Raw genomic sequence first — 25,892 nt, forward strand, 5'->3', positions numbered from 1 at the left:
GATCCTTCAAAGAACAAAGAAATGAGAAATTGTTCAACATTTCTGAGGCTGCAGAAATCTCAGGTTTGTACCTGACAGGTCGTTTTACTGCAGCAGAAGCATATTACATCAGGTGGCAGAACAATTTTGCACACATCCATGTTCTGTTTGCATGTATTTAATTAAGTACCATAATTCTGGCTACAAGCATGGCCCATAGGTCTTTATAAAGAAAACTTACTTAAAACTTTAGGTAACAAATGTCTTCCTGTGATCCCTCCTGTGTGATTTCTTTATTTGAACAACCCGTAACATTGCTTTGTCCAAAATTACACAATTGAGACATCTTTATTTTTGTTATTGTTATCAATACTAATCAGAACCTGTTAAGATTGATACATAAGAATGATACAGTGTGAGCAGATAATTGATAAATAGCTAGCACTGAGAAAAGTTTGACCTTTTTGGAAAATGCACTGGATGCTCTTTCTTATTTTCTTATCTAACCATGTGAGTTAGGTAAGAGGATTATTGCTGCTGTCATGTTTGTATGGAGACCGAGCCAGGACGTAATTAGCTTAGCTTACCATGATGATTTGAAGCTGCATTAAACACCTTCACGTGACCACCGGCTAGCTGAGTAACAGTCATTTTTTGTTCTACACAGACTGTCTGAATATACTTGAAACTTTTTTGTCATGGCCTTCTCGCCTGCCTGTCTGCTCTGGTTGCTCAGATGGAAAGCTTTATGATATTACTAAATCTTCTTCTACATATACTTGCCTTATTATTGCAAAAACAGTGATGTGTTAACTAGAAAGATCAAATAAAAATGTAAAACACAAACATATTTTTCAAGGGTTGAGCCCACACAACTTTCCATTACCTTCATAAAAACAATGGGCCGACTCCTGTACAAAATATTAAAGGGCTTAGCTTTATTTAGCAAACACCCTCCTGGCTCCAACACCCTGAATTATATTACGTTTTTTAATGTAACCTTCTGCAAAGAGAAAATATTAGAAAATTTTCAGATTAGAATAAAATGTTTTAGCTGTTTACAAAGTGTCGCTCAAAGTCCTTGAAAAGGTTTTTATCAAACATTCATCTTTCTTTTCTTTGATGAGTAAGTGACTTTGTGGCCTGAACTTTACTTTTGAGCATCAGTAATGATTTGTGACGATGAGCTGCACAGATCATTCCAACCATCAGGACAGCTCAAGACATCTTTATTGCTGATATGAGAATACTTTATCCCCCATAGCTGCTTTTAGAATAATGGTCCATACGAGTTATGATCGCTGTTGCAAAACACCATTATATACTGTTTATAATATCAATGTGTCTTACTGAGTATACAGATAGATAAAAAATACATTATATTTCATCATGTAAATGTAAATCATGTAAATCTTTATTATAAGGCATGAAAACTTGATAGGAAGCCACAATAAAGCAAAAAAAAAAAATTGCACTGAAATAATAGAAAAAAAAGATAAATATTATTTGAAGCAACTGGATGAAGTTGAGTTTCGGGCAGTAACCCGTTTGCCTGTGGGGGTTTTAATCCCAATTTTAATCTAGATTACATCCACATCTGTCATGTCCCTGCATGCCTCCACAACCTCCTTGGACCCCGTGGTGCTGCAGGCAACTCTTCTCAGTAAAAGAACTCTGAGAGGTCCAAAGGCCACACCGGGATTAAACAGAGGGAGACGAGGACAGATTTATTCCAGACACGAAGATCAACAATAACCAGAGATTTGGGGACTACATTACAGAGATCGCTGTCTTAAAAACATTAGATTTGTAGGGAGACACGGTTCTCTTCCACAGTGCTGTAATTGTGCGCGTGAAAACGAGAAGGTGATGTAAGAAGCGGATTGCCACAGAATTCACAGAATCCTTATCTGTCTGGCAGCGACAGCTGTTTCTGTTTCTTCTTCTCAGAGTAAATGTTCAGCAGTAGGACTCTGATTGAGCATCCCAGGCGAGCAGAGATTAGACCATCGTACCAAGGAAAGAAATACAGACCAGAAAATGAATTTCTCTCAGATTACTAGGAGAGCTTTTATTTGGAGCTTTGGAAAGTACATTTCATGGTTTTTGGCGCTCACTCTCTCTCACTCACGCTCGTCTTCATTCAAATAAAAACACCTATTTTTCCTCCACGTCCGTTCCTTTTGTCACTGATTTAGAAACATTTGGAATAATTATGCAATTTCTTAATCGTTTACCTGGAGTTTATATTTGAGAATGGAGAAACCATTTCAGTCCAAGCATAGAAATATACACAAGAGAGATGAATCGTATCATATATGGAACAATCAGTTTGTTAGAGCATGGCTTCAAGCTAGTATACAGTACGCAACACACTGAGGTCATACTGTAGGCAACAGATTAAAAAGTAATGAGAATGAAACTAAAAGTTGCAGTCAGTATTTTCACAGTGTGAGGAAAAGCAACTTTGGATTGAATATTGCATGTTTATGGACGCAGCCGTTTACTAATATTGCTGCAGAGGCTTTCTGGTCAAACAAAACAAACCATCCGATTTAAAGGGTTGTGTGTCTCTCAGCGCGGACACTTTTACTCCTTATGAAATCCTTGAAGAGCAAAAGAAATGCGTAATGTTTGCTTAATCTCTTTTTATCCAAACAATGCAGATGCCCTCAGAGCTGTGTAGATAGTTTGAAAACTGTACTTTCATCGTATACTCCACAGTCACATCTTAGAGGTCAGTCTGTGCAAATGCAGCTCAGAAAGCTGCTGCTGGAAGGCTGTGATTATTATTCCCAGCAGCTTCGCCACCTTTCCCTAACAGAGCCAGAGATTCCAGCGAGTGCACATTATCCTTGTCTAGATGCATTTTAGGTGGAGCAGAGTTCTCCCCGCCTCCATCACCTCCTGTCTCCTGTGGCTCTCCACTGGCAGCAGCAGCTGCAGCGGCAGCCACGCACTCCTCTTTGAACAATCGGTCATGCTCCATCTTGAGCTCTTGGTAGGAGCGGGAGAACATGTGGAAGATGGAAGTAGCAGGGAAGGCCATGATGAGGATGCCACTGAGGATGCTGCTCAGAGCTACCACCTGTCCCGGAATGGATCTCGGCACCATATCGCCGTATCCCACTGTCGTCATGGAGATAATGGCCCACCAGTAAGAGGCGGGAATACTGGTGAAGTCGTGGGTACCTGTGAGCTCGCTCTCAGCCAAGTGCACCAGCGGGGAGAAGAGGGTGACGGCGACGCAGAGAAAAAGCAACAGAAGGCCAAACTCCCGGGTGCTGCGCCGCACCGTCAGCCCCAGTGTCTGCAGGCCGAGAGAGTGGCGAGCCAGCCTCATCACATAGAGGATTCTCAGTGCTCGCAGGATCCTCAAAACCAGCCCTAGCTTGTCCAGGTAGCCCTTACCTCCGCCCGGCCTCTCGTGTTCCAGCTCTGGGTCCTTTTCTGTCACCACCAAGGAAACGTAGTAGGGCAGGATGGCCATAGCGTCGATGATGTTGAGCGGCCCGCGGAGAAAGTCCAGCTTGCTCTGAGCTTGAATGAACCGCAGGATGAACTCCAGGGAGAACCAGGCCACACACACCGTCTCTATGATGAACATGTTGTAGCACTTAGACGAACACTCGCCCTGAGGTGGAAGAGAAGGCAAGGCAGAGAAATCGAGGATAAGAGAAGCGGGAATTGACAGGGAGTAAGACAGATGGTGAGAAAGGCACAGGGAGAAGAGAAAAATTCAGAGGTCAGATAATCATCTTTGATATTCATTAATTAATCATGAGTTACAGTCGGTCACTACGCTAAAGCTACTGCAGCTGCACTGGTGGGTTATAAAGTGACGCAATCAATCAATTATTGCATTTGGGAAGACCTCAAGGATTAATCCTCCTTGGGAGTGGCGACAAAATGCAATCAAGCTCGTGTGCCCTCCAACTACAGTGTCAACGAAGAGTAATGCAATAATAAAAAAACTCCTCTAAAAGAATAGTGGGAGGGGTGTGTGTGTGTGTGTGTGTGTGTGTGTGTGTGTGTGTTCATGACACTGCTGCTAACTGACCCTCTTTCTCACACACTTGTGCCATCACACAGATATATTCCTTGCAGCCAGGACTGCTCTTTGTCATGTGACTTTGAATATATGTTGTTCTGAGTATTTGCTACAATGTTTCTCTTAGAAGGACAATTTCTTCAGGCAACACTTTGTTGTCGGTTTCTGACTGTAGTAAGTGAGAGATATGGTAAAGTATCCCCTCTGTGAAGAGGAGACTTTGCGCCCCGATGATGGGGAATCATCAGTGTTTTTTATAATGTTATTAGTTGTTTCATTTTTACACAGTGTACACAGGCTGAATGTGAGACCGCATTATTAAGACAGAGACTGTTTATGTCTTCTCTGTGACACTTCTTTCATCAGCCTCCCCCCATTTCTCCCCGCTTTTCTCATTGCTCACTCTCTACTTTTATCTGCACTGTCTCATTCATTTCCCTTCTATCTCATAACTTTTTTTTCTCCCCCTGCAAGCCTCTCCTTCATCCCTCTGCCTCCATCTCCACCTTCTCATCATTTATTCTTTTTTCCTCCTGTATCGCCCTCTTCGGACTCCCTCCCCTCTCATTCTTCATTCTGTGCTCGCCCCTCACACTGCTCTCCTTCTGCATTAAAGCCTTCATTCATTCATTCATTCAGCGTTCCACTAAGTGAAGTTTCTCTATGCACCGTATCCGTCATACACACATACATCTGTTTACTTCGAGTTGCATTTATCACTTGTGTCCTCTCTGCCTTTTTCACTCATTTTAATTCCACTGTGATGTTTTGCCTTTTTGCTTCATTCCTGCAGAGTGGCTCTGCATATTTTGTAATGCTGGTGTAGGAATATGTGTGTTGTGACTTTCAAAGATGTTCCTTTGTGCAGGTTGCATCATGCAGTGATGCTAGCAGTGATAATAGCAGCGTTTATCCAGTCTATAAAGGACGACAGTCTCTCAGCTCTCTGGCATGAATCTTAGTTCTTTAAAGTTCAGGGCAAATTTGTCTTGGTGAGACAGTTTGTAGGTTTTATGCTCTACAATCTACATTTGAACAGGTTTAAATATGAACTATTTAAATGCTTGCTTTTGAAAAGGATGTTAATGTTATTTGATCTGTTTTATTGTATTCATGTTTTATATATAAGGCCTTTCATGGCAGATGTAGTTCTTTTGATCATTTTTTTTAATGGACAAATACTCATGCAAGTAGCTTCATGTTGCTTTAGATTTACATCCAGTACAACTTCAAGTGTGCATACTGTAGAATACTGCAGCATCAGCTTCTTTCAAGGCTTCACTGGGTTTTATGGTGTTTACACCCAGTAAAATATTCAAACCCAAGATTCCCCATTTTTCTCTTGCTGCATGGAAATAAAATTAAACCTCTTTGCTATCTTATGGTAAGTCGAATAGTTTTAAGTTGCAGGTTTGTGAGTTTGAAAAATGTTTGATTTTATAAGGAACTGACCCCCGCTGTGATGAAACTGTAAGCCTAAAACAATACGTATGAGGCTTCATGTCTCCCAGGTGGCTTAAAGTCTCTATGTGACTATAAGAAGTAACCTAAGCTCTGTGGTAACTGAAGACATCGATTAAAATCGATCAGTCTTTTGTTTTCTATTTTTAGACTAGTAATTAAAGTTTTCAGTCACTGTTTCAGTTTAGCTTTTGAATTCTGCTAAATGCACCAAACGGCTTTCTAAAGGATTTGCGGATTTCTAGGAAAGAAAATGATGTAAAATTGCACAAAGAATATGTGCTATAATTAGATTCAAACAGTTGCTCAACATGATTCAAAAACAGATGAATACACTTGAGTCCCAACAATCGTGATAAACATGAACCTTTAATGGTTCCTAGAAGGAGGAACAGGGCAGAAACACATTTAGTGTATCATTAACATTAGTGTAGTTAATATGTTAGTCAAGACATCCTAGTTTCCACATCCAGCAGGCAACATGATCGCTTATAGCTAACAAAACTATAGTGACAAAAACTCTTTTTGTTTTATTTTGACCCATTGCATCATAATGTTTCTGAGAATTTATGACATATTTAACATCATTCTCCAGAGGTCTGAAGGACTAATTGCTTGATATTTTTTCCTGAACTAAAGGAAAAGACACACCACAACAAATCATTACCTAAATATTAACCAAATATAAACCCTTAAACTTCTCAGTTTCAGGACATTCATCGTGTTTTTTTCTGTCTGATGTCTCGCTCTGTGGTCTCTCCTGTATGAATCTTTAAGGCACTTTCTGTCACAGTGTAGATGTTCTGTCTGACACAAGCACCTTCCTCTCCTCGCGGCTCTTTCTCTCTCTGACATTAGGCCTATCGCAGCTTTGTGCTCTCGCTCTCTGCAGAATAGACCATTTGTTATAGCTCCAAGCCTTCTACTTCTGTTTCTCTGCCTTTCAACTACAGACACAATTGTGCACACAATAACCTCCCACAATACTAACTATCTCCCTGACCTTATCTCCTCCGAATGACTGTGTGGAACTAATGCCAGCGACAGCACATTTCAGCACAGACACCATTCACCCCAGCAGCTGTCTCGCATGGGGCCTCGTTTTATCATCTGTATTAACACATCTCAATGTCAAATTAAGACAAAGACTGCAGTGGGGGCAACGAACACGGAGGCATTCTAATGGCAAAATGAGCACACAGGAAAACACATTATTATTATCGTCATTAGTATTAGTATTAGTATTATTCCAGCGTTCCTTATATTTCTGAGATAAAAATAGCATCACTGAGATTTTCACAGAATCCCACAGACATGTGGGAAGCAAATCAACTTCAAGTAGCTGAATAAAAAAAACTTCATGACAAAATTGACGATATGTATAAATTGTAAAAAAGGAAAACGGAGAACTATATTTAACTGTACAAACGTACAACAGTAAATTGTAAAATATTAGGATGTGACGTGAAAAAAAAAATTCTACTCAAAGGTCGAGCTGATCTGAACTGAGTTGCTGTTTTGCACTTGATGTGGTCTTTTGTAAAATAAACACATGCATGACAGTATTGATCATTGTATTTTGGCTGAAATGCCCTAAAAGGAGCCCTGCACTCAGCCAGAGCTCATTATATGTGATTACACTCACACCTTACAGTTTATTAAACATTTTTGGTTAATACTTGATGCACGATGATGCTATTTTGAACATGTAGAGTATGAATCTTAGGCAACTTAGTATGCAATACTATTATTTTGGTATTAAAATGTGAACACAGTGTGGAGAAAAAGGTTTCAGCTGAAAATGTCTGTGTGACCTTGACAATTGTCCTTGTTTTGAATATGGCATTGAAAAGAGAAGTCAGATGCTATGATATTAATATATATAAGCATAAAACAATTACAACCTATACAAAGTGATCCAAGCTAATGTCTGGCTGACCCTTCAGCAGCTGCATGACTGTTTTTCTGTCATCTCTCTAAATAAACATCTGGCTTTTACTGCATATTTATGATAACTTGCAATTTGCTACACAGTGTTTGTGTTAATGGTTAAGCAGATGGTCAGAGAAATTCAATCAGCTCTTGATGGTGTTTTTCTCATTCAGGACAAAGGTAGCAGTTCTGACCACTGCATTAGTTCATCACCATCATACTGTTGTGTCAGCATCACTTGAGCTTCATATTAACGTTGGCAGCTTTGCATCTACCCTTTGCTAGCGATCTGTCGCTGTGCAGTCAGACAGCTACTGGCTGTGGGGTCGCTCCGTGTACCGTGGGTTTGAAGTGTAAATGTGTGTCTCTATTGTTGGACAAGAGAAAGCTTCTATATCTCTGAATTATGAATGTTTTTTTTCACGTGTGGATCAAATAAAGCTGCACATTTTCACTGCCTTCAAAAGATAATTAGGACAACTCTTCCCTACGCGACTGTCATGCTGCTACAGAAACTCAGGAATGTTTGCTTTTCTAACCACTGCATGATTATAAACTGTGTTTCATTCTCTGACTCCTTCACAGCATGTCCCTATAACTCTTCATTCCTCTTTCTTCTGCATCTCTTGGGGCTCCTTCTCCCACGATCATTCTGCAGTCCTGCATATCAAGCAGTACAGTTGGAAATGGCAGCAAAAGTAAAGATTCTGCCCATCGGTCAGCTTTACCGTGCAGCAGACCTTGAACAAGCTTTGCACCACTAAACACTTTTTCTCTATGCTGCTTATTGACCTTGCCCTCACTTTGAACGCTCTAAAGAAAAGCTGAGTAAAGGAGTGTGTGGATGGACAGCAAGGACAACCACAAAAGACACACAGCTGTCCTTAACCTGGAACTGCCAACATGGAGCAATGTGTTCACTAGTCATATGGACATGCACGCATACACACTGGGTAGAATATGCCGTGTGGACTATATGCATCCATTAAATTGCAAAAATCCTTGAGATATATTGTAATAAATAAGAGCCTCAAACAGCGAGCTATTCTCTATATGGTATGACTCCTTACACAGAGCACCTTACCACGGACATTTGTGTCAGCATAGAGTTACACAGTTTTATCTTCATATTAAGTAGCTGTAAAGCCTTCAGAGTTATCCATCACTGATAAAGACCAAGAGATTGTTCATGCACAAAAACCCCAACGGAGAAAAATGAAAGTGAGAAGGTGGCTCGGAGAGAAAAAAGAAGAATAGATGAAAGGAAAGTGGGTGGCTAAGTGGTGCAGAGGGATAGAGGAGAAAGGGATTACAAGCAAAGTTGATGAGGAAAAGAAGAGGCGACATCTGAACCATGGGGACCATTTACAACTCTGCATCTCTATCCTCTCTCTCTCTCTGCAGCACATGGACACACGAACATCGACAAATGCAAACAGAGATGACAAATTTTTTTTGCTTTTAAGCATGTTAGACTCTCTCTTTCATGCCTACATGCACACAAACAGACACACACCTCTAGTACAGTCTGTCTGTAGCCCCCAGTTTCAGTACAAACTGCTATAAAAGCAATTTAATGTGATGTCAGTTCCTCATCCAGTAAATCCACTAAATTGTTTAGTGTCCCATCAAACACATCAGGCGCACACAGACATAAGACACAAGAGCACACACACCTTCAGCAGAGGAACATCAAGTTTTATGATCACAAAAACATATTTTGTGCAAGCGTTTTATTTTTTATCTGTAAGAAAATTATGAACATGTCTCATCAGAATGTGCAGTTGAAAAGAAAAAAGCAAACTACTGACTGCAGTGTGCACTGGCTCACTCTGAGTGTGTGTGGGAATGCAGCGTGACACAAAGAGTGACTGCTGTTTGTAACAGCAGTCTGGCGAGGCGGGAGCGGCTAGCAGGTCCAGCGGGCATGTGGTGTGGAGGTTAGTTGAAATACCCGAAGCCAGTCGGTTAAATCCAATAACAGACCTTTATTCATTGTCAGCAACATAAGACCATACAAGCCAGGTCTCCACGGCTCTACTCTGTCCGCACCTACATGTGCGGGGATCGGTAGTCGCCGTCGCCAGTTGGTCACAACAGTAAGGTTTTCTTTCAGAGAAAAGAACATGAGCAGCATGGAATGGCTGCCGCTAACAACAGCACACCCACTAGGAGACTCCCCCAACTACTACAATAGTAGGGCAACCTCCCCTAGTGGTGCTATAACCCAAAAGGGTTGTTACATGTTACGACAGGACTGAGCTGTCTTGTGAAAAGGGAGTTGGCAAATGTCATGTACGCAACCTCGGGAAACTAAGCAGCTGCTGCTTGTTTGTGTGTCATGGTCACAACTGTTTTTCTTCCACATCCTACTCTCTCTACTTTTAATTGATTTTGGGGGGGTGGGCTGCTTTTTCTGGGGAGTTTTCCCTCACCGGTGTTATTCCACACCTGTCCACCAGGTGTCATCTGTGTGGGCTCCTGTTACACAACTCTGCATAACTGTGCCAATGTGCTTCCTGCCTCCACAGCTGTCCCACATCACAAATTACTTTCTAAATGCATAAGTAGAGCTGTTTTCTCAGTTGCAAGGTTGTTTGCAGTACATCTGTTAATTATGCTGAGCTTTCGTTTGTGGAATTAAGTCTTACCATCTTGGTGTCTTAGATATGTGGGTAGGTTTTTTTTTTCTCCGTATACTTTATTAATCCCCTGTGGTTGAAACTACTCTCTGCATTTAACCCATTCACTCAGTGAAGCAGTGGGCAGCCATTAATCCAGCAGCGGGGGAGCAGTGTGTAGGGACGGTTCCTTGCTGAGGGGTACCTCAGGGTAGCCGTTCGATGGATTTGAACCCTCGACCTTCCGATTATGGGGCGAACGCTCCACAACATGTGCACAGTTTCATGATATCATGGCTTCATTAACATGCACCAATATGATCAGCATATCTGCAGGTCTGGTTAATCCTATCAAAGCACTTACCAAAAATCATGTTCTAGATAAGGTCAAGCAAAAAGAACCTTTACCTACAGTTATGTGAAAAAAGAAAAAATTCAAAGGGCTCTGTGCAGCCAGGCGCTGCTGATCAAAAGCACTTGGTTAATTAATCATCAGTGCGTGGAAACACCTTTATGAAAACTACATGTTGGCAATAAATGTGTCTTCACAAAATGTCATCCAAGGTCAGAGTGTGTAACTCTCAGAGAAACTGCAAAAAAATAATAAAAAGCTACATCTCAGACTCTACAGGCCCCAGTTAGCAAGTTAAATGTTACCATTCATGACAGTGCAGTTATCAAAAGAATGAACAAGTACTGCTTGTTTGGAAGGGTTGTCAGGAGAAGGCCTCTTCTCTCTAAAAGCAATATATAGAACTATAGCAGAGGTTCCATCTGATCAAACCACAGAGATGTTCTTTACACAGACGACAAGTAAGTGGAGATATTTGGCCATAAAGCACAGCACAAACACTGTGCTGCACGTTTAAGTCCAACTTTATTTTGCCTACAGTTTCAGGCTGTGCAATGTCCTTCTGTTATTTACAACCCACTGGTCTCTATTCAAAGTACTGTTGTAAAGAAGGTGACACCAAGTTACCAAATCACTTTAAACTTGAATGATTGAAAACTCAAATGAAGCAAAATCATTCAGAGGAAAGAAATTTAACGCATTTAAGGTCATTATTGTGTTTTTGTATTTGGGCAAAATAAGCTTCTATTCACGAGATTTAAAGTCATATTTGAGACTCTGCTAATAAATAGATTTGTAGCTTTTTATATTAAAATCATCTGTGAAAATTACTAAATATTTTCAGACTAATTTTCTAGCTCAATAGTTTGAAAGCTCAACACACTGGAGCTGAAGAAAAGCTGACAAATTCTTTTAAACGGACAAAACACAAGCAAATATTTTGCATTTTCATTAATCAGCTCTTTCTGCATTTAAACAAAAGGAGGCAAATTCAGAAGAAAATGTACCCAACAAAAATTAAAAATAGAAACCAAAGATGGAGATGGGTTTATGGCAGATATTAGACATTTGGAACATATGAAACGGGAAAAACAGTCTTTCTCTAATTACCAATCTAATCTTTGAATAGTCAGCCTATTTTTTAATGCAGCTTGCTCTTATATTTGTATTTCCAGATCACACTCAGGGAATCTCAGGGACTCATGTTTACCTGTTGCTGTAAGTATGTATACAGTCTACAGAGACACGTGTGTCTCAGTTCATATGATGCAACTCTTAAATGCATTTTAATTTGTGCATTTTGTGGGTTTTTAAATATTTTTGATGTCAAAATATTATTTTATAGGAGGAAGTTCATGTCCGGTATGTTCTTTATTTTATGAAGGCAGACATCAAACCGACACCTGTTCTCATTCACCTTTTGAGCACAGCAGAAATGTGAAGGCTACTTGACATTTATGGAAGTGTGTGTGATATATCTTTGTTGCATGTCTTACATTTCTTTTTAAAGGTCATCAGAAAAGCATCAAGTGATTTTAAAGATCATAAACTGGCAACATCGGCTGAGACACTTTGAATTAAAATGCAGAATTTGAATTTAAAATGTGTTAAAGGGGACAAAGGTTGGGAAATGGCTCCCATACTTTGCTGTACTTATCTATGCTGCGCGCTCCCACTCTGGCATGGACAGGATAAACACCTCATACTTTGCTGTTCTCTCAATAATCCCACTTGGCAGCCATGTGGCACATCCGATGGAGGGAATGCAGCTCATAAGCAGATAGGCCGTAACAGGCGTGGAATCTGCTCGGAACTGATACGTTCAGAGTACATACATGCCCGGGGAAACAAACAAGGAAATGCATATGCATGCTAATTGAAAGTGTTTCTACAATTACTCCAGTTGCGGTGGAATCTGATTATTAGCATGTACTGTAGCTGCAGACCTTCTTATGGTCTGAGGGTTTGCAAGTTTAGAAAAGCTCTAATGTCTGCCATTTTAAAATGACAGTGCGTGTTAGTAACAGCTGCACACACAAACCGCTGACTTATGCTCATCTGCACCTACCAATGTCAGGTTTTTGTTTTTCCCTACTGCTCCGGCCTCTCTTTCATTCCCTCTAATCTGCAGCCACCTGCTTCTCTAAAGTCTTACTTAGTTACTTAAGTATAGTAACCCTAAGTAACTGCCAGACTCACATCCCGCTGAGGCAACCAACTTTACACACCAGCACCTATTTATGCTCTCTTTGTGTGAATTTAATGATGGGGGGAAATCATCACACACAAAGCATGCATGCTTAATTTTGTGCCTCTGTTGTTAAACACACAAACAAGGCTCATGATTGATGACAGTGCTTTGTCTTCTGAACTTGGCCAAAGACAGAGAGAGTACACACACACACGTGTGCACACACATGCACACTAGCCTTGGTGCTAGGTCTGTGCATCTATTACATTATGTTTCACATCTCAGGTGTGCAAGTAAATCATCTTAAACAAAATCACATGCAGGGGGAGCCTTTTGTTACATTATGCTCACACAAAACCTATCAGATCGCTGTCACCGTTGCTCTGAGCTGCAGGGGGAATTCATTCATGCTTCCAAGTCCAGATAGTCAAAAATGTTGGATGCCAAATCACAACTCCCCGCTCAGAGAGAAAACATGTCTTTGTTGATTCACATAATGGAATTTAGCACAGAAGCAGGAGACACACAAATAACCAGTAATTCTTCTGAGATTTTATCACAGCCAATACTGGTTTTCAGTGAAGCTGGACATAAAACGCCAGATAAGGATCCAGACTCAGGCAAAAGAGTGTTTTTAGTTTCACACGTTTGGATCTCTGACAAGCAGTAAATGTTATGCTCTTCCCCGGCCAATCCTTTCTTATTTCTATTGTTTTTACCATATTATATGTAAACCTGTCTCATAGATTACATGAGATGCTACCTGTTCCATAGCAGGTCAGTGCCACAATATGTACCCATCCATATCATGACACACCGGCCCACTGTGTCCATTTCACAGATGCAGAAGTTGCAGTAAATTTCAGTAATCTGCAGTATCAAGCCAACATGAAGATAATCACGGGAAAGCATTTAAACAGACATTATTATACACATTAGCCACCTAGCTTAATCGATTCTGACGATTAAGGATCCTTGAATTAATACACTGACTTTGTGGCTTTAAATTATCTCCCCCTGCTGGTAATGCAATTTCTGTATGCGTGTGCATTTCAAATTTGGAGAGGCAAAGCGTGAAGTGGACACGGTGGACCAACAGATACTGGGTTGACCCATCACCTGTCAAATATGAGATGCCGTTCTTAAAGGCAGCTATGTGATCGTATTATTAATGAATGGTCTTCAGTGCTGCCCATAATTTAGACGTGGAAGGATTACTGACAGTAATTGCTTCTAGGTTATTATTCCATCACTGCGGCTCTGTTGAAGATGACATGAATAGAAGGTCATTTAATGGACTCCAAGAGTGATTACAAAACATTACATAAACTAACTTTATCTTAATGACATTCGAGTTCAGAATATCAAATGCAACATGCTACGCTATTAAGAATTGATGTCTAAAAATAGATTTTTGACTATGCTGCAAATGCACAGTCAGTGTCAAGGACGTGTGCTTTGTATGATGCTCACCGGAGAGCGGGGAGGGGTGGGGGGGCTAAAAATGCTAGCAAAATAATGTGAGATGAGTTAGGTTTGCTCTGCTGAGAATGTGTGTGCACGCATGTGTGTCTCCTCTCTCTTATTTACCACTTTGTGTGAGACAGTCTCTAAATACTGAACAGCTCCTTTGAGAAAACAGAAATAGGAATGCGGATGGTTTAATATTTACCCCTCGTCTCTTACTCCTCTATTACCTTCTTCTCTCAAATACATAAAGCGATACTTTATCTTCCTTCAGACATCACAAGGCTCATTATGTCTGTTTTTCATCTCCTAATAAAATAAGAAATCCGTCTTGTCTACAATCAACAGCCCAAGCAGGCTCTGTAATTCAGTAAGACTATTGACCAGTCTCTGTTTGAGAAGACGTGGATGAATCGGAACGCTCAGTGTGGCGCTTAAGCCATGTAGTCTGTCCCTCAGTCTCAAGATACTTGTGATTGATGTCCTGGGACGTAACTATTGAACAGCAAATCCCACTCCAATTTATGGCACTAAGAACATAAAATGACTCCCCAGGCCAGAATACATCTGAATTAGGAAAAGGAGAGCAGATCTGTCGAGGCTGTCTGAAAATACTCCATCAAACAGTGAGAACATCAAAGACTTAATTCCAAGCGACACTTAATGACAGGAACGTATTTCTGTGAGAGACGGATGACAATGAATACAGACAGGTTTTACTTTGAAAGTACAAATAAAGTCAGTGTCTTTTGTTTCATTTGTGACATTTGAGCAACAACATGTAATTTCAAGAAGGTTATCGATATATGCTGAGACCTGCTGCTCTTTCTGAGTGTTGCTACCGTAGATTTGACTCAAGAAGATTACCGGTGTCTAAAAACACAAGCAAGAAGTAAAGGCAACATCACAGCATCATGTAGCTGCAAGCCGTAAGGTACAGACGGGTTTTGTTACTTTGTTATTTATTAGAATAAATAACACCAAAAATATCACCTAAAAAATAACGTGAATCGAGTTTTTTCTCAATCTACACTTGATTATAATCTCAAACAGGATTAACTCAGAGTGGTAATCAGAGGAAACGATCATTTTGTTCATTCAGCCTCTCGTTTTTTTTGTTCTGTCAACGTTTGAGCACGAGATTATAAGAAGCAAACTTTGATTTAAAACAAATCTTTCACTGTATCAAACATCCCGTGAACTTTATTTAACTAAATGTATACCATAGTTTGAAATACTTTTTGTAAATAAACACTGTGTGTACAGTAAGTTCATTTGGGAGTTACATTTTCATTTGCAGAGCCATTAGCAGTTTGGTAGCCCAGTCTCGCTTTAAACAGTCATTGACAGTTCACTGCGAGAGTTGAGGCCCGGGTGTGAAATTTATGGTTTTCAGGGGTTTTATCGTTATCCATCCATCCATCCATCCACCAATCCATCCATCCATCCATCCATCCATCCTTCCTTCCTTCCTTCCTTCCGCTTCCGCTTCCGCTTCCCCTTTTCAGGGTCGCGTGGGGTGCTGGAGCCTATCCCAGCTGTCATAGGGCGAGAGGCGGGGTACACCCTGGACAGGTCGCCAGTCTGTCGCAGGGCTAACACACAGGGACAGACAACCATTCGCACTCACATTCACTCCTGCATTCACACCTATGGGCAATTTGTATTTTTCAATTAACCTATCCCCACAAAGTGCATGTCTTTGGACTGTGGGAGGAAGCCACAGAGTTTTTATCGTTATTTTTTAAAATCATTTTTATCTGTACTGGTTTCATTTGTTGTATTTATCCCCGACGCCTTAAAGGCCGGTCCGTGAAAATATTGTCAGACATAAACTGGTCCATGGCACAAAAAAGGTTGGGGACCGCTGGTTTAAACCACAACAACAGTGACCTCTAGGTGCTTTATATGGTTAGGTAAAGACTCTACAACAGGGGTGGGCAACTCCAGGCCTCGAGGGTCCTGTAGGCTTTGGATATCACCCTGGGTCAACACACCTGAATCACATGATTAGTTCGTTACCAACACTCTGGAGAACCTCTTTGAATCAGCTGTGTTGGATCAAAACCTCCAGGACACCGGCCCTCGAGGCCTGGAGTTGCCCACCCCTGCTCTACCACAATACAGAGAAAACCCCAACAATCAGATGTCCCCTATGAGCAAGCACCTGGGGAAGAAAAACCTTTTAACAGGAAGAAACCTCCACCAGAACCAGGCTCAGGGAGGGGCAGCTACCTGCTGCAACTGGGTAGTGGGAACAAGGGGGGGAGACAGGAGAAAGACACACTGTGGAAGAGAGCCAGAGATTAACAGTAACAAATGATTAAATGCAAAAATAAAAATAATTAAACATGTAGAGGGTGAAAGTAGGCAAGTGAAGAAAAAATGCTCAGTGCATCTTGGGAAACCACCAGCAGCTTAGTCCTATGGCAGCATAACTAAGGGAGTGTTCAGAGTCACCTGATTCAGCTCTAACTGTAAAATTTATCAAAACGTTTTAAGCTTTTATTAATAAAAGTTTGTCTGTCTCCCCAAATCAAACTGAGAGCTGGTTCCACAGAAGAGGGCCTGAAAGCTCTGCCTCTCATTCTACTTTTAAAACCCCAGAAACCACAGTTACCTCACTATAAGTGATCTCAGGAACACCATTACATGCATCCCTGAAATAGTATGGATCTTGGGTACTATTGGGTAGGTACCAGAGCTTTGGATGGATTAAACAAATCACTTTCATTTCATCTTACTAAATAGTAAATTAATAAGGTATTTCAGACACGAGCTTCTTTAGACTTTAATGGGCCAAGAAAAGAAATGGGTCAAAGAAAATGTATTATAACCCAGGATCACTTACTAATATAGATATTAGGTCGCTGACTAATCACTAATCATATATTGATAGTACTTTTTTAATCATAATATGATTGTTGGGTCTAAACTCAGACCCCGCTGTATCCAGGACTTATTCCCATGAAAGAAAAACAAGGCAACAGTGTTCGATCGATTACTTGCGCAAGGGAGGCCTTTGGTCAAGAACCAGCTCTTGGAGCTCACGCTCCTAACCTGTCTCCAGCCCAAAGTCCTTCAAAGAGCAGCTTCCCTCGCAGCTATTTATTGACAAACTGTTACAGTTCACACAATAGTTTACAACACGTACCTCCCCTCTTAACCCCCCTTGGTTACAAAGACGAGGCACTGTATGTATATATGTGTGTGTGTGTGTGTGTGTGTGTGTGTGTGTGTGTGTGTGTGAGAGAGAGAGAGACCTCCTGCTGGGCAGGAAGCTTACATCAAACAGACCTTCCAGATAGGATGTGTCTGTAATCAAACCTACAGCCCCTCACCCAAAAACTCAAGAATCTGGGGAGGGGGACTGTGGAACTGCTTTCATCCCACAGTTAAACAATGTAGAGATGGCAAGCATAAAAATGACAAACATTAACAATTCACTCTAACAATGATCATCTTGATATGAATACGTTTAATTTTTTTTCAGGACTTTTAAAACAAATTCAGCCTGTAATTGTATATTGTGCACAAGTTATATAACAGAGAAAGTTTAGTAATAATATTATAGCATTTCTTGTTACTCCTTGGCAAAATATGCAAAATCATAAAATTCTGAAACTGACAAAAAGATATTTCATTTAAATTTGGATGATCTGCCCTTCAAAGAGTCTCCTTGGGTAACTGTGCAACTCTTATGGTGCAAATGCTATTTTTAGATGGCTCCATGTTCGGGTACAAGCACTTGTGCATTTACGACAGGCTTGGATCTCCTCTGGTGTGTTACAGCACTGACCCTTTGGGGAAGAGGAGAAAGTCATAAGGACTCAAATCTGGTAATTAGGATTTGAGGAGTGGCCACAAGAGCAGTCACCACAGTTTAGGTTGTTTCCACCAAAACACAAGTATGAGCCTGGTTTGACCTCTGATCTGATGCTGCTGCTTTCAGCTTAGGAGACTCTTTAACTGTTTGGTTTGGTTTCTGAGTCAAAACCAGACACTGAGCTCTCGTCACAAGTGATGATCCCAAACATAAAAGTTAGGTCAGTTTGATGGAGAAGATGATTTTTGCTCTCTGTGCAAGTTTAAGGACCACGGTAACATTGCCGACACACAAGAGCAAGAGGTGGAAAGGAGGCCTTCCACAGAGCAATCAAAAAACACCAGCTGCACTGGGAGCAGTGCTTCAGATCACACCTTGCCTTTATGTACCTACAATATATTGTCTGATAAAAGATCAATTTATTAGCTTTAGTCCAAAAGATGCTGTTGGCATCATTTGTATACGAGGCATGAAGCTCAACTCTTGTTCAATGTTTCATTTGAAGACAATCAAGCGGTTAAATGTTTTTCGACATGGTCGTGATGATTAAAGTTTTGAATTATATGAAGATTTCTTGCATCCACTTGCATTTTTGTGCTTTCTGCCAAAGTGTCACAACTATAAACATCCTGCAGAATTGACTTCAGAATCACATTGAAAGTTTTTACATAATACAGAGCAGAGATGCATGCACACCCACAGCAGGAGATAGAAGGATGAAAGAGTGGTTATCAGTGGGACTGGAGCTGAACTTTTAGCTCCTAGTGGTATACTGCTTGATAGACGAGATCAGCTGAGGACAGAGAGAAACACATTACATGGACAAAGGGGAGCAACCAGAGGAGAAAAATTAAGTAATGTTTCTTGCCGGGTTTTTTCTACCAGAACCGTCCTCTCTTATCTCCCTAAAGCACATTCTTTCTCTGTCTCTCCTTTTCTCCTTCACTCTATTCAGCCACCTAGTCCACAATCCATCTTTACTTTACGCTATCTCTCCTTCACACTCCTTACCCAAACAGAAACAGGCAGAGAAGCAGGATGAATTATGAGTGGACGAGGGAATTTCGGCCCACTCCGGCACATAACAGAACAGAGAGACAAACGGCAGGACTACGTGAATTAAAGATGACAGGAACCCTGCCGCTGCTTGCTAGCTGGACACTGCAGATGGAGTTCAATGCAGCTGAATAGTCTGAACCTCCAGAGCATGCAGAGGGAAAAGCATGAAAGCAGCAGATGGATTTGTTTACTTGTAGATGGAACTGCCATCCTCTTTCTAGGAACGAGTGCAGACATGCAAACACATGCCTGAGTGAACGCATACACCTAAATGTCCTTACATCCCACAACGTCCTCCCAAAGGTGTGAGATGTCAGACACAATCATACAAACCTCAGATGACCTTATAACCCACACTGCTGCCTCAGGGCATAGAAACAAACACTCCTAGTTACACTAACTGCAGGAAAGAGTTTCACAAAACTTTGCACTGGCTGGAAACACTGTTACACCAGGAATCAATACGGCGTGGTAATTGCAAGTGCGTGTGTACGAGGGAAGGCTGCGTGCAGCCTTTCAATGTCTCCGTCAGTGCAGCTCTGCTTACCTGAGGTGAATAACAAGCAGGAAAACTTCATTTACCATTTACATAAAATGCTACTGTAATACTACACATCAGAAATACTATTCTATTCAATCTCTGCTTGCTTTTAAATCCTGCTGTATATCTGATTCTTTTCTGCTGAACCTTTCACTGTCACCACTGCATAGAAAATAAAGCTACCGCAGCAACTGACGCCACTGCATTTTTTCACTTAGGACAATAGTAATAGGTTTGATCTATCACATGGTCTAAAAGGTCCATATCAAATGCATAGCAGCAGACCAGGAGACTCGATCCACTCCTGAGCCAAAGCTCTTGTCCATCTGTGTTCCTATGACTCTCACTAACTACTGGACTCCTCTTGGCAGGGCTCTCAAAATCTTCTCTTCAGCCTTTACAACTCATCAAGTATTCTGCTGTCGGCATTCTCCAGTAACACCACCCCCTCTCTGCACTCGATCTTTTGGCTGCCTGTGACTGCTCGTATCAAAATCAATACAGGGGTGCTGCTGTACACTTCTCGAGGAGTTTCCATTGAACAGGTGTGTCAGCTTACATGCATACATACATATGTACTGTTTTGATTCTGATACTTGGTTAAAGTTGCTTTATTGTACACCAGGACTTTGGGCTGAACCTGATAAACAAGGATTATTTTGAACTGTAATTGGACTGGTACTCATGTTGTGCCATAGTGGAGCTTTCTATTACAAGTCTCATTCACCCAGTCACACATACATCCATGCAGAACTTTGCCAAAGAACTTTCTAACACAGGGGGCAACTCTGATTTCACCAACTTGCCCGAGGATACTTTGGATGCAGGCTGGAAGAGCCAGAGATCGATGCACTGCCCTTCTAATTGGTAGGCAACCTGCCCTACCACCTGAGCCACAGCTGCCCAGTAGTTAATCGTACTGAGCTGCTCTAGAATAAAAATGTGGAGCTGGGAACGAGCACGACAGGTCTACTCCAAGGGCACCCGGTGTATGAAAAATGATCAAATCCTGAATGGGGGACATGTTGCTGTCAGAAGTTAGTCATGAGCCAACATAAGACAAAAGAGTAAATGTGTGCATAATTCAGAGAGCGCTGTTTCAGTTTCAGTGGATTCTTCATCGCTATTCTGTGTGCAGTGGTAGTGCATATGTGTGTTTTTTACAGCTGTAAGCGTGTCTGTTGATGCACATGTGTGTGAGTCTGTCTACGTTGTCACATACAGTATGCTCATTTCATTATTCAGATACTGGACAGGCCTCAGTGAGCAGCTCCGGCTTAATTATTCTGTGCTGCTACGAGTAGACAGATCACACACAGACACTGCAACGTCCCACCAGAATATTGAAGAGGATAAGATGACAGCGAGTTTTATAATTTAGAATTTTCACTTTTGCAACATCAGCTTTTGTCTAAGAAGATGTTCTCGGTCTTGTTTTTTGTTCTCCTTTAATCCAGAGTGCAGTGATATAAAAACAGTTAAAAGCAATTATTCATAAACATGCAATTATGTGTGCACAGACCCCGACTTGCAAAGGGCCAGCATGTAGCCTGGGTTTGGGGATCATTTGTTTGATGGAAAAAATGGAAAAAATTGATGGACTTTATAATGGAATCTATCACCACCACTAATCTCCACACCTTAGCTGCAGCAATGGCAAAATGTTCATCAACCTAATATCTCCATTAAACACATTTAATGTTAGTTTCCAGGAAATAAAGGAAGTGCTAGTGATTATGTCTTGATGAGCGTTCATTCTAAGCAGTCACGATCACTCACATGATAAATCGCTGACAGACAGAGCTGCTTTAGGACTCTCTCTACAAAATTGTCATTTATGGCTATTTTGTACTAATCTTGGATTCTGAATCTTCTGCTGCTAATAGCTACGCTTACAGCAGGCCAACACTTGATTTCACTGGCCAGTCATTTTCTTCAACGACCAAAAAAAACTAACTAGGCTGAAATGCACTGACCCTTTTGTGAGCGAATAAAAATGAGGTGAAAATATTCTGGAGAGACGAGATCCAATCAGAACTAATTAAGTTCTGCAGGAGACAGGAACTAGCTCGCATGCTCCCTGTGTCTCAGGAAAACGTGATAAAATGTCAACGCATGGCAGGAGAAGAGTGGAAATATGGGCACGTTTCACATTCAATGTCAAGGAAAAGCACAACAAACAATTACACAGCTGATTCAACTTTAGATCTGGTCTACTGTAATCTTACCATATTTAGTTCCTAAAACTACACTAAAACTAAAAGAATTTAGATACCTAAATCATGACTAAAACCTAAAGACTATGACTGAACCTACATCAAAGTTTGGTGTCACAATCAGCACTGTTGGTCACTCACCCTGTCCTCCTCCTCTCTGAGGTCTGGCATCGTGCTGATACATAAACTGACAACAGTCACAGCAACCATGATCACCGACAGGCAGGCAAAGATCTTCCCTGGTAAGCCTGACTGTGGGTTTTCTACCATATCTCTTAGCCAGTTCATCACTTTTCTGTATTGTGTTTCCTCCACTGTCACCCGCTGCATGGCGTTTTTCTGCCTGCGCTCCTCCCGACGCCTCTCTTTCTCGTGCACTTCCTCGATGCGTGTGTACATCTTCCTCTTGCAGCAGCGCTCCATGTACGCCATCTCCACGCCCCAGTAGGTCAGCTCGTCGTGCAGGGAGAGGATGCACATCTCTCGTAGCAGTCGGAGTTTCCCTGCAGCCAAGAAGTTGAGGATAACCCTAAAGGCGGATGGTGAGCGGTCGAAGAAGAACTCCTTGCGGGCTTCATCGTAGTCGTCACAGATGCTGGCGATGTCCTCGGGTGACCTGCAGCCACAGAGGCGGCCAAGTCGTGTGAGGGGAAATTGCTCCAGCGTGCTCCAGGGGAAGGTGTAGCGGTTTCCCCCGACATTGATCACTGCCAAGGAAGCATGGTCGACGGACAAGAGGTCCTCTGGCCGACGGATGAACTGAGCTCTTTGGTAGTACACACCCTGTAGCACGAAGAATGAAACGGCGATCATTATTATACAATTTGAGAACTTCTTTGATATAAATCTTCTCTAACCATTAAATTTACCAGCAATCGTGTTCATACCTTGATAGTCTCAGTCTCTGGGATCTCAGTGAATATGTGGTCGAGACTGCTGTCATCACTGACGGACAGATTGCTGAAGTCATGGTTGGCATTGCTGATGATGGGCATGGCAGCATTGACAGAGCACTGTGCTTCGATTGGAGAGTGGACTGCTCAGACCAGAGAGCAAAGACAGAGAGAGTCTGCAGACTGTGCCCTCTGAAACTTTTCACTCTCAATAAACATCAGTTTTTTGGTATTACAGATCTGAAAAAGTTTTCCTGCTACCGTAGGCAAACAGAAGAAAGAAAAGGTGCAGTGCTGTTTTTCTGTTTTTGGTCCCCAACCAACAGAGCGTCATGAGATAAGAGGTCCACAGCAGACTGAGTCTGTGTACCAGACTTCAACATCAAATCAGTGGGTAATCCTGTTCTGAAGCCAGTCTAGCAAAGGCAAGCCTGAATAAAGAGAGCAGGTTAGGACTGATCACTGGCTGACAGCAGCAGAGAATGAGCTGCATGAGTTAAGGAGCCAAATGTGCAATGCTGGGGTGTTTGGGGAACTGAGGAAGATCCTCTGTGTCACCACAACAGGATTAGGGAGGGTCTAAACCTGTGGTGGCATCATGCAGGCAACTGAAAGAGAGACAGAGAGAGAAATGTTAGAATGAAGCAAGGATGGACTGAGATTGAGGCATATACGTCAACACAGAGCAAGAATAGGAAAGACTGAGAACACACAGAAGACGAGACTGCGGTGCTAGAAGCTCCTCCCTCCTCTTTCACTTCTTTTCAATGAGAAAGAAGACAGTCACATTTGCTCTCCTGCTATAAATGGCCCGTCGCTGAATGCATAGGCGAAGAATTTTTCACTCATATTCACATTGAGAAAAAAATGATCTGTTAAAAGTGGTGATAGAAAAATTAAAGACTAACAGAAGAAAAGAACATTCAGAGGTTCACGGTATGATTCACACTCAGAGTAAGTTATTGGCCGTGTGCTTCAGTGTCTGTTGCACAGCACAAGGTCCAAAATGTTTTTCCTTGGCAAAACAACTTCCCTGAAACTTACTGGCACTGTTAGCTGTTAAAGTTGCCCAGAATGGTGAGTTGTGTCAGAGCTTTAAAGAGTTATAGTTAATACTCTGATTTCAACATGAGCCCTGTTATTGTGTTATTTGACATTTAATTGAATTCAACAAACACTCAGATAATCCTCTGTAGTTTGTTTTTGTATCCTGTTACTAACAATACAGCTGCCTTATATTTGGCTGTCCTCCACTTTTCTCTTGGCAGCTTTTGGTGTGAATAAAATGCTACAGTGACATTTCTTCAAATGTCCCAACAGTTTAGATAATCTTAATTTAAATTTCACACTTTTCTACCCATTTCTAAAAATGCATGTAGGTGCAGGTCTCCGTGCTCAAATCCAACACTCATCTGCCACTGTGAGCAAATAAAAAACCTCTCATGGTTAAGCACAGCATGGGACCGTGTGAAAACCAATCCAGACCTCCAGGACCACCAACACTAACACTGCAGTATTGTCATTGTTCTGCTTAGTATTCATGTAAAGTACACACAGGCTTATTGAATGTGTGAATGAAAAGAACAGACACTTTGACGAACTGGATCGTACCCAAGTGCTTCGGTACTTCACATGCAGGACGATAAGATCCTGTTATTGAGGAACCAATAAATCAGTTCTGTCAAGGTGCTGGTGTTTCATTTCCACTGCACAGGAAGAGGAGAGAATGATAAACTGTAATTAATTGATCTGTAGTCCTCATGGAAGTTCCCTCTTTTTTCCTAGTGTAAAGTTAATTGAAGGAGGCGTTTACACTGTTACTATCAGCTAATTTTGGTGCAACAATAGACACAAATCCAATAGGTTAGATGGTCAGTCAGTTAAAAAGAAATTCTTATTGTTGTGCATTTTCTTTAGAATTTAATGAGTGCAGTTTTATTGAACATTGTGACATTTAGGAATCTTCCAATTAACTTATGAAAGCGACTAAAAGTTAAAATTGTATTAAAATGAGAATATGTACAATTCTGTTTTGTTTTTTAGATTATTGACTCTGGGAGTTTTCTATTAAGTGGCTGTGCTGCATGCAGCATTCACTCAGGGAGCTTATGTTATATTCATAGTCAGTCAACAGTGACTGCGTTCGTCAGGAGCTGCTGGAGAGGCAGGGATGCTTTATGTTCAGCAGGAAAATCTCTCTCTGTCTCTCTCTGCCCAACTTGCAAAAGCACACACTGGGAAACATTTTTACGGCCTTATCTAGAATAGATCTCTAATTAAACTCGGTTAAATCTGTCGCGTAATTACGATCATATAACCAACTCTCGTTTGGAGGAGTTTTGCAGAAACGGAAATAATAATAATAATAATAATAATAATAATAAGAGGACCCCGAAAGTCAAATGTGGTTTGAAGGACATTTTAAAGACCATAATCTTACAACTGATTCAAAACAACTTCATATTTTGGATACACTTAGTTCCAAATAAAACTCTCAAACACAAAGTGTGATCATTTGTCCTCCTCTGTGTTACAGTGTTGGCGAGAAAAAAGAGATTTGTATTTAATTACAACTTCAGACAAATGTAAAAACTACAAACGAGACCCCTGCAGACATCGATATAACTTATGAGCACACCTTACCGTCCTCAGCCCCGCGCTCATCTTCAGACGGCCGGATCAGTTTTGAGTAAAATCCCTCAATGTCGCTTCTCAATTCCTCCGATCATTCAGCACCACGTCAGGGAGTCAGCGATCATCACTAGCCACCACATGTCACAATAACAGGGACGCCTTTCCGGCATCATCCGCTCCGATGGAAGGCGCGCAGACAGTCTGAACATACCGTTGATGGGAACCGAGTAAAGGTTTGGAGCACTGAAAGTGTCCCGTTACAGCTCGCGGAGCGGTGCTGCAGGAGGAGGAGGAGGAGGAAGAGCACGGGAGGAGGGAGTCGGCGCTGTGGTGCGCAACAGAGGAGACAGTGGATAGCTTACCCAAGTTCAAGTGTGCGTAAAGGTGACAGCAGGTACAGAAGTGACCGGGAAAAGGCGACTGTGTGCAAGTTCCAGATTACACAAACCCCGCATTTCAGCAGAAATGCGGGCATCGGGTGGCTTTTGTTGTCCGCTACCTTTTACACAGTGTGTAATTCAAGGACACTGAGGAGACGCTATCCTCCATGTTTCCTACCCTGACCGCTTCACGCGCAACAGGGGGCGCGGTTCGCCCCGGAATTACCTTCACCAACAAATCTGAACTCAAGCTCCAATTCAGACTCAAATTTTGCAGTCAGCTTGTGTT

The 25,892-nt window shown here is 41.6% G+C and overlaps 1 protein-coding gene and 1 long non-coding RNA gene across 4 annotated transcripts; one reads left to right on the forward strand and one right to left on the reverse strand.

Annotated features, from left to right (window-relative positions):
* Window positions 1–1,371: 1,371 nt before the first annotated feature.
* On the reverse strand, window positions 1,372–25,892 carry kcng4a (potassium voltage-gated channel, subfamily G, member 4a). 3 transcript variants are annotated; one of them, XM_005471139.4, is made up of 5 exons: window positions 25,233–25,892; window positions 24,201–24,295; window positions 22,584–23,197; window positions 21,838–22,479; window positions 1,372–3,613 (listed from the first exon to the last, which is right to left on the reverse strand). In XM_005471139.4, exons 3-5 carry the CDS (start codon window positions 22,689–22,691, stop codon window positions 2,738–2,740), a joined length of 1,626 nt encoding a protein of 541 aa, XP_005471196.1. In that variant the 5' UTR covers window positions 22,692–23,197; window positions 24,201–24,295; window positions 25,233–25,892; the 3' UTR covers window positions 1,372–2,737. The 3 variants fall into 3 exon arrangements, with proteins under 3 accessions (XP_005471196.1, XP_003447103.1, XP_005471197.1); XM_003447055.5 differs by lacking the exon at window positions 24,201–24,295; XM_005471140.4 differs by lacking the exon at window positions 24,201–24,295 and having other exon boundaries at window positions 25,228–25,892.
* Window positions 9,713–15,403, forward strand: LOC112847490 (uncharacterized). Its single transcript, XR_003221049.1, has 3 exons — window positions 9,713–10,098; window positions 11,572–11,614; window positions 11,742–15,403. It is a non-coding gene; the product is annotated as an uncharacterized LOC112847490 (long non-coding RNA).

The sequence above is a fragment of the Oreochromis niloticus genome, linkage group LG7, assembly GCF_001858045.2.
Source record: "Oreochromis niloticus isolate F11D_XX linkage group LG7, O_niloticus_UMD_NMBU, whole genome shotgun sequence".
Lineage (NCBI taxonomy): Eukaryota > Metazoa > Chordata > Actinopteri > Cichliformes > Cichlidae > Oreochromis > Oreochromis niloticus.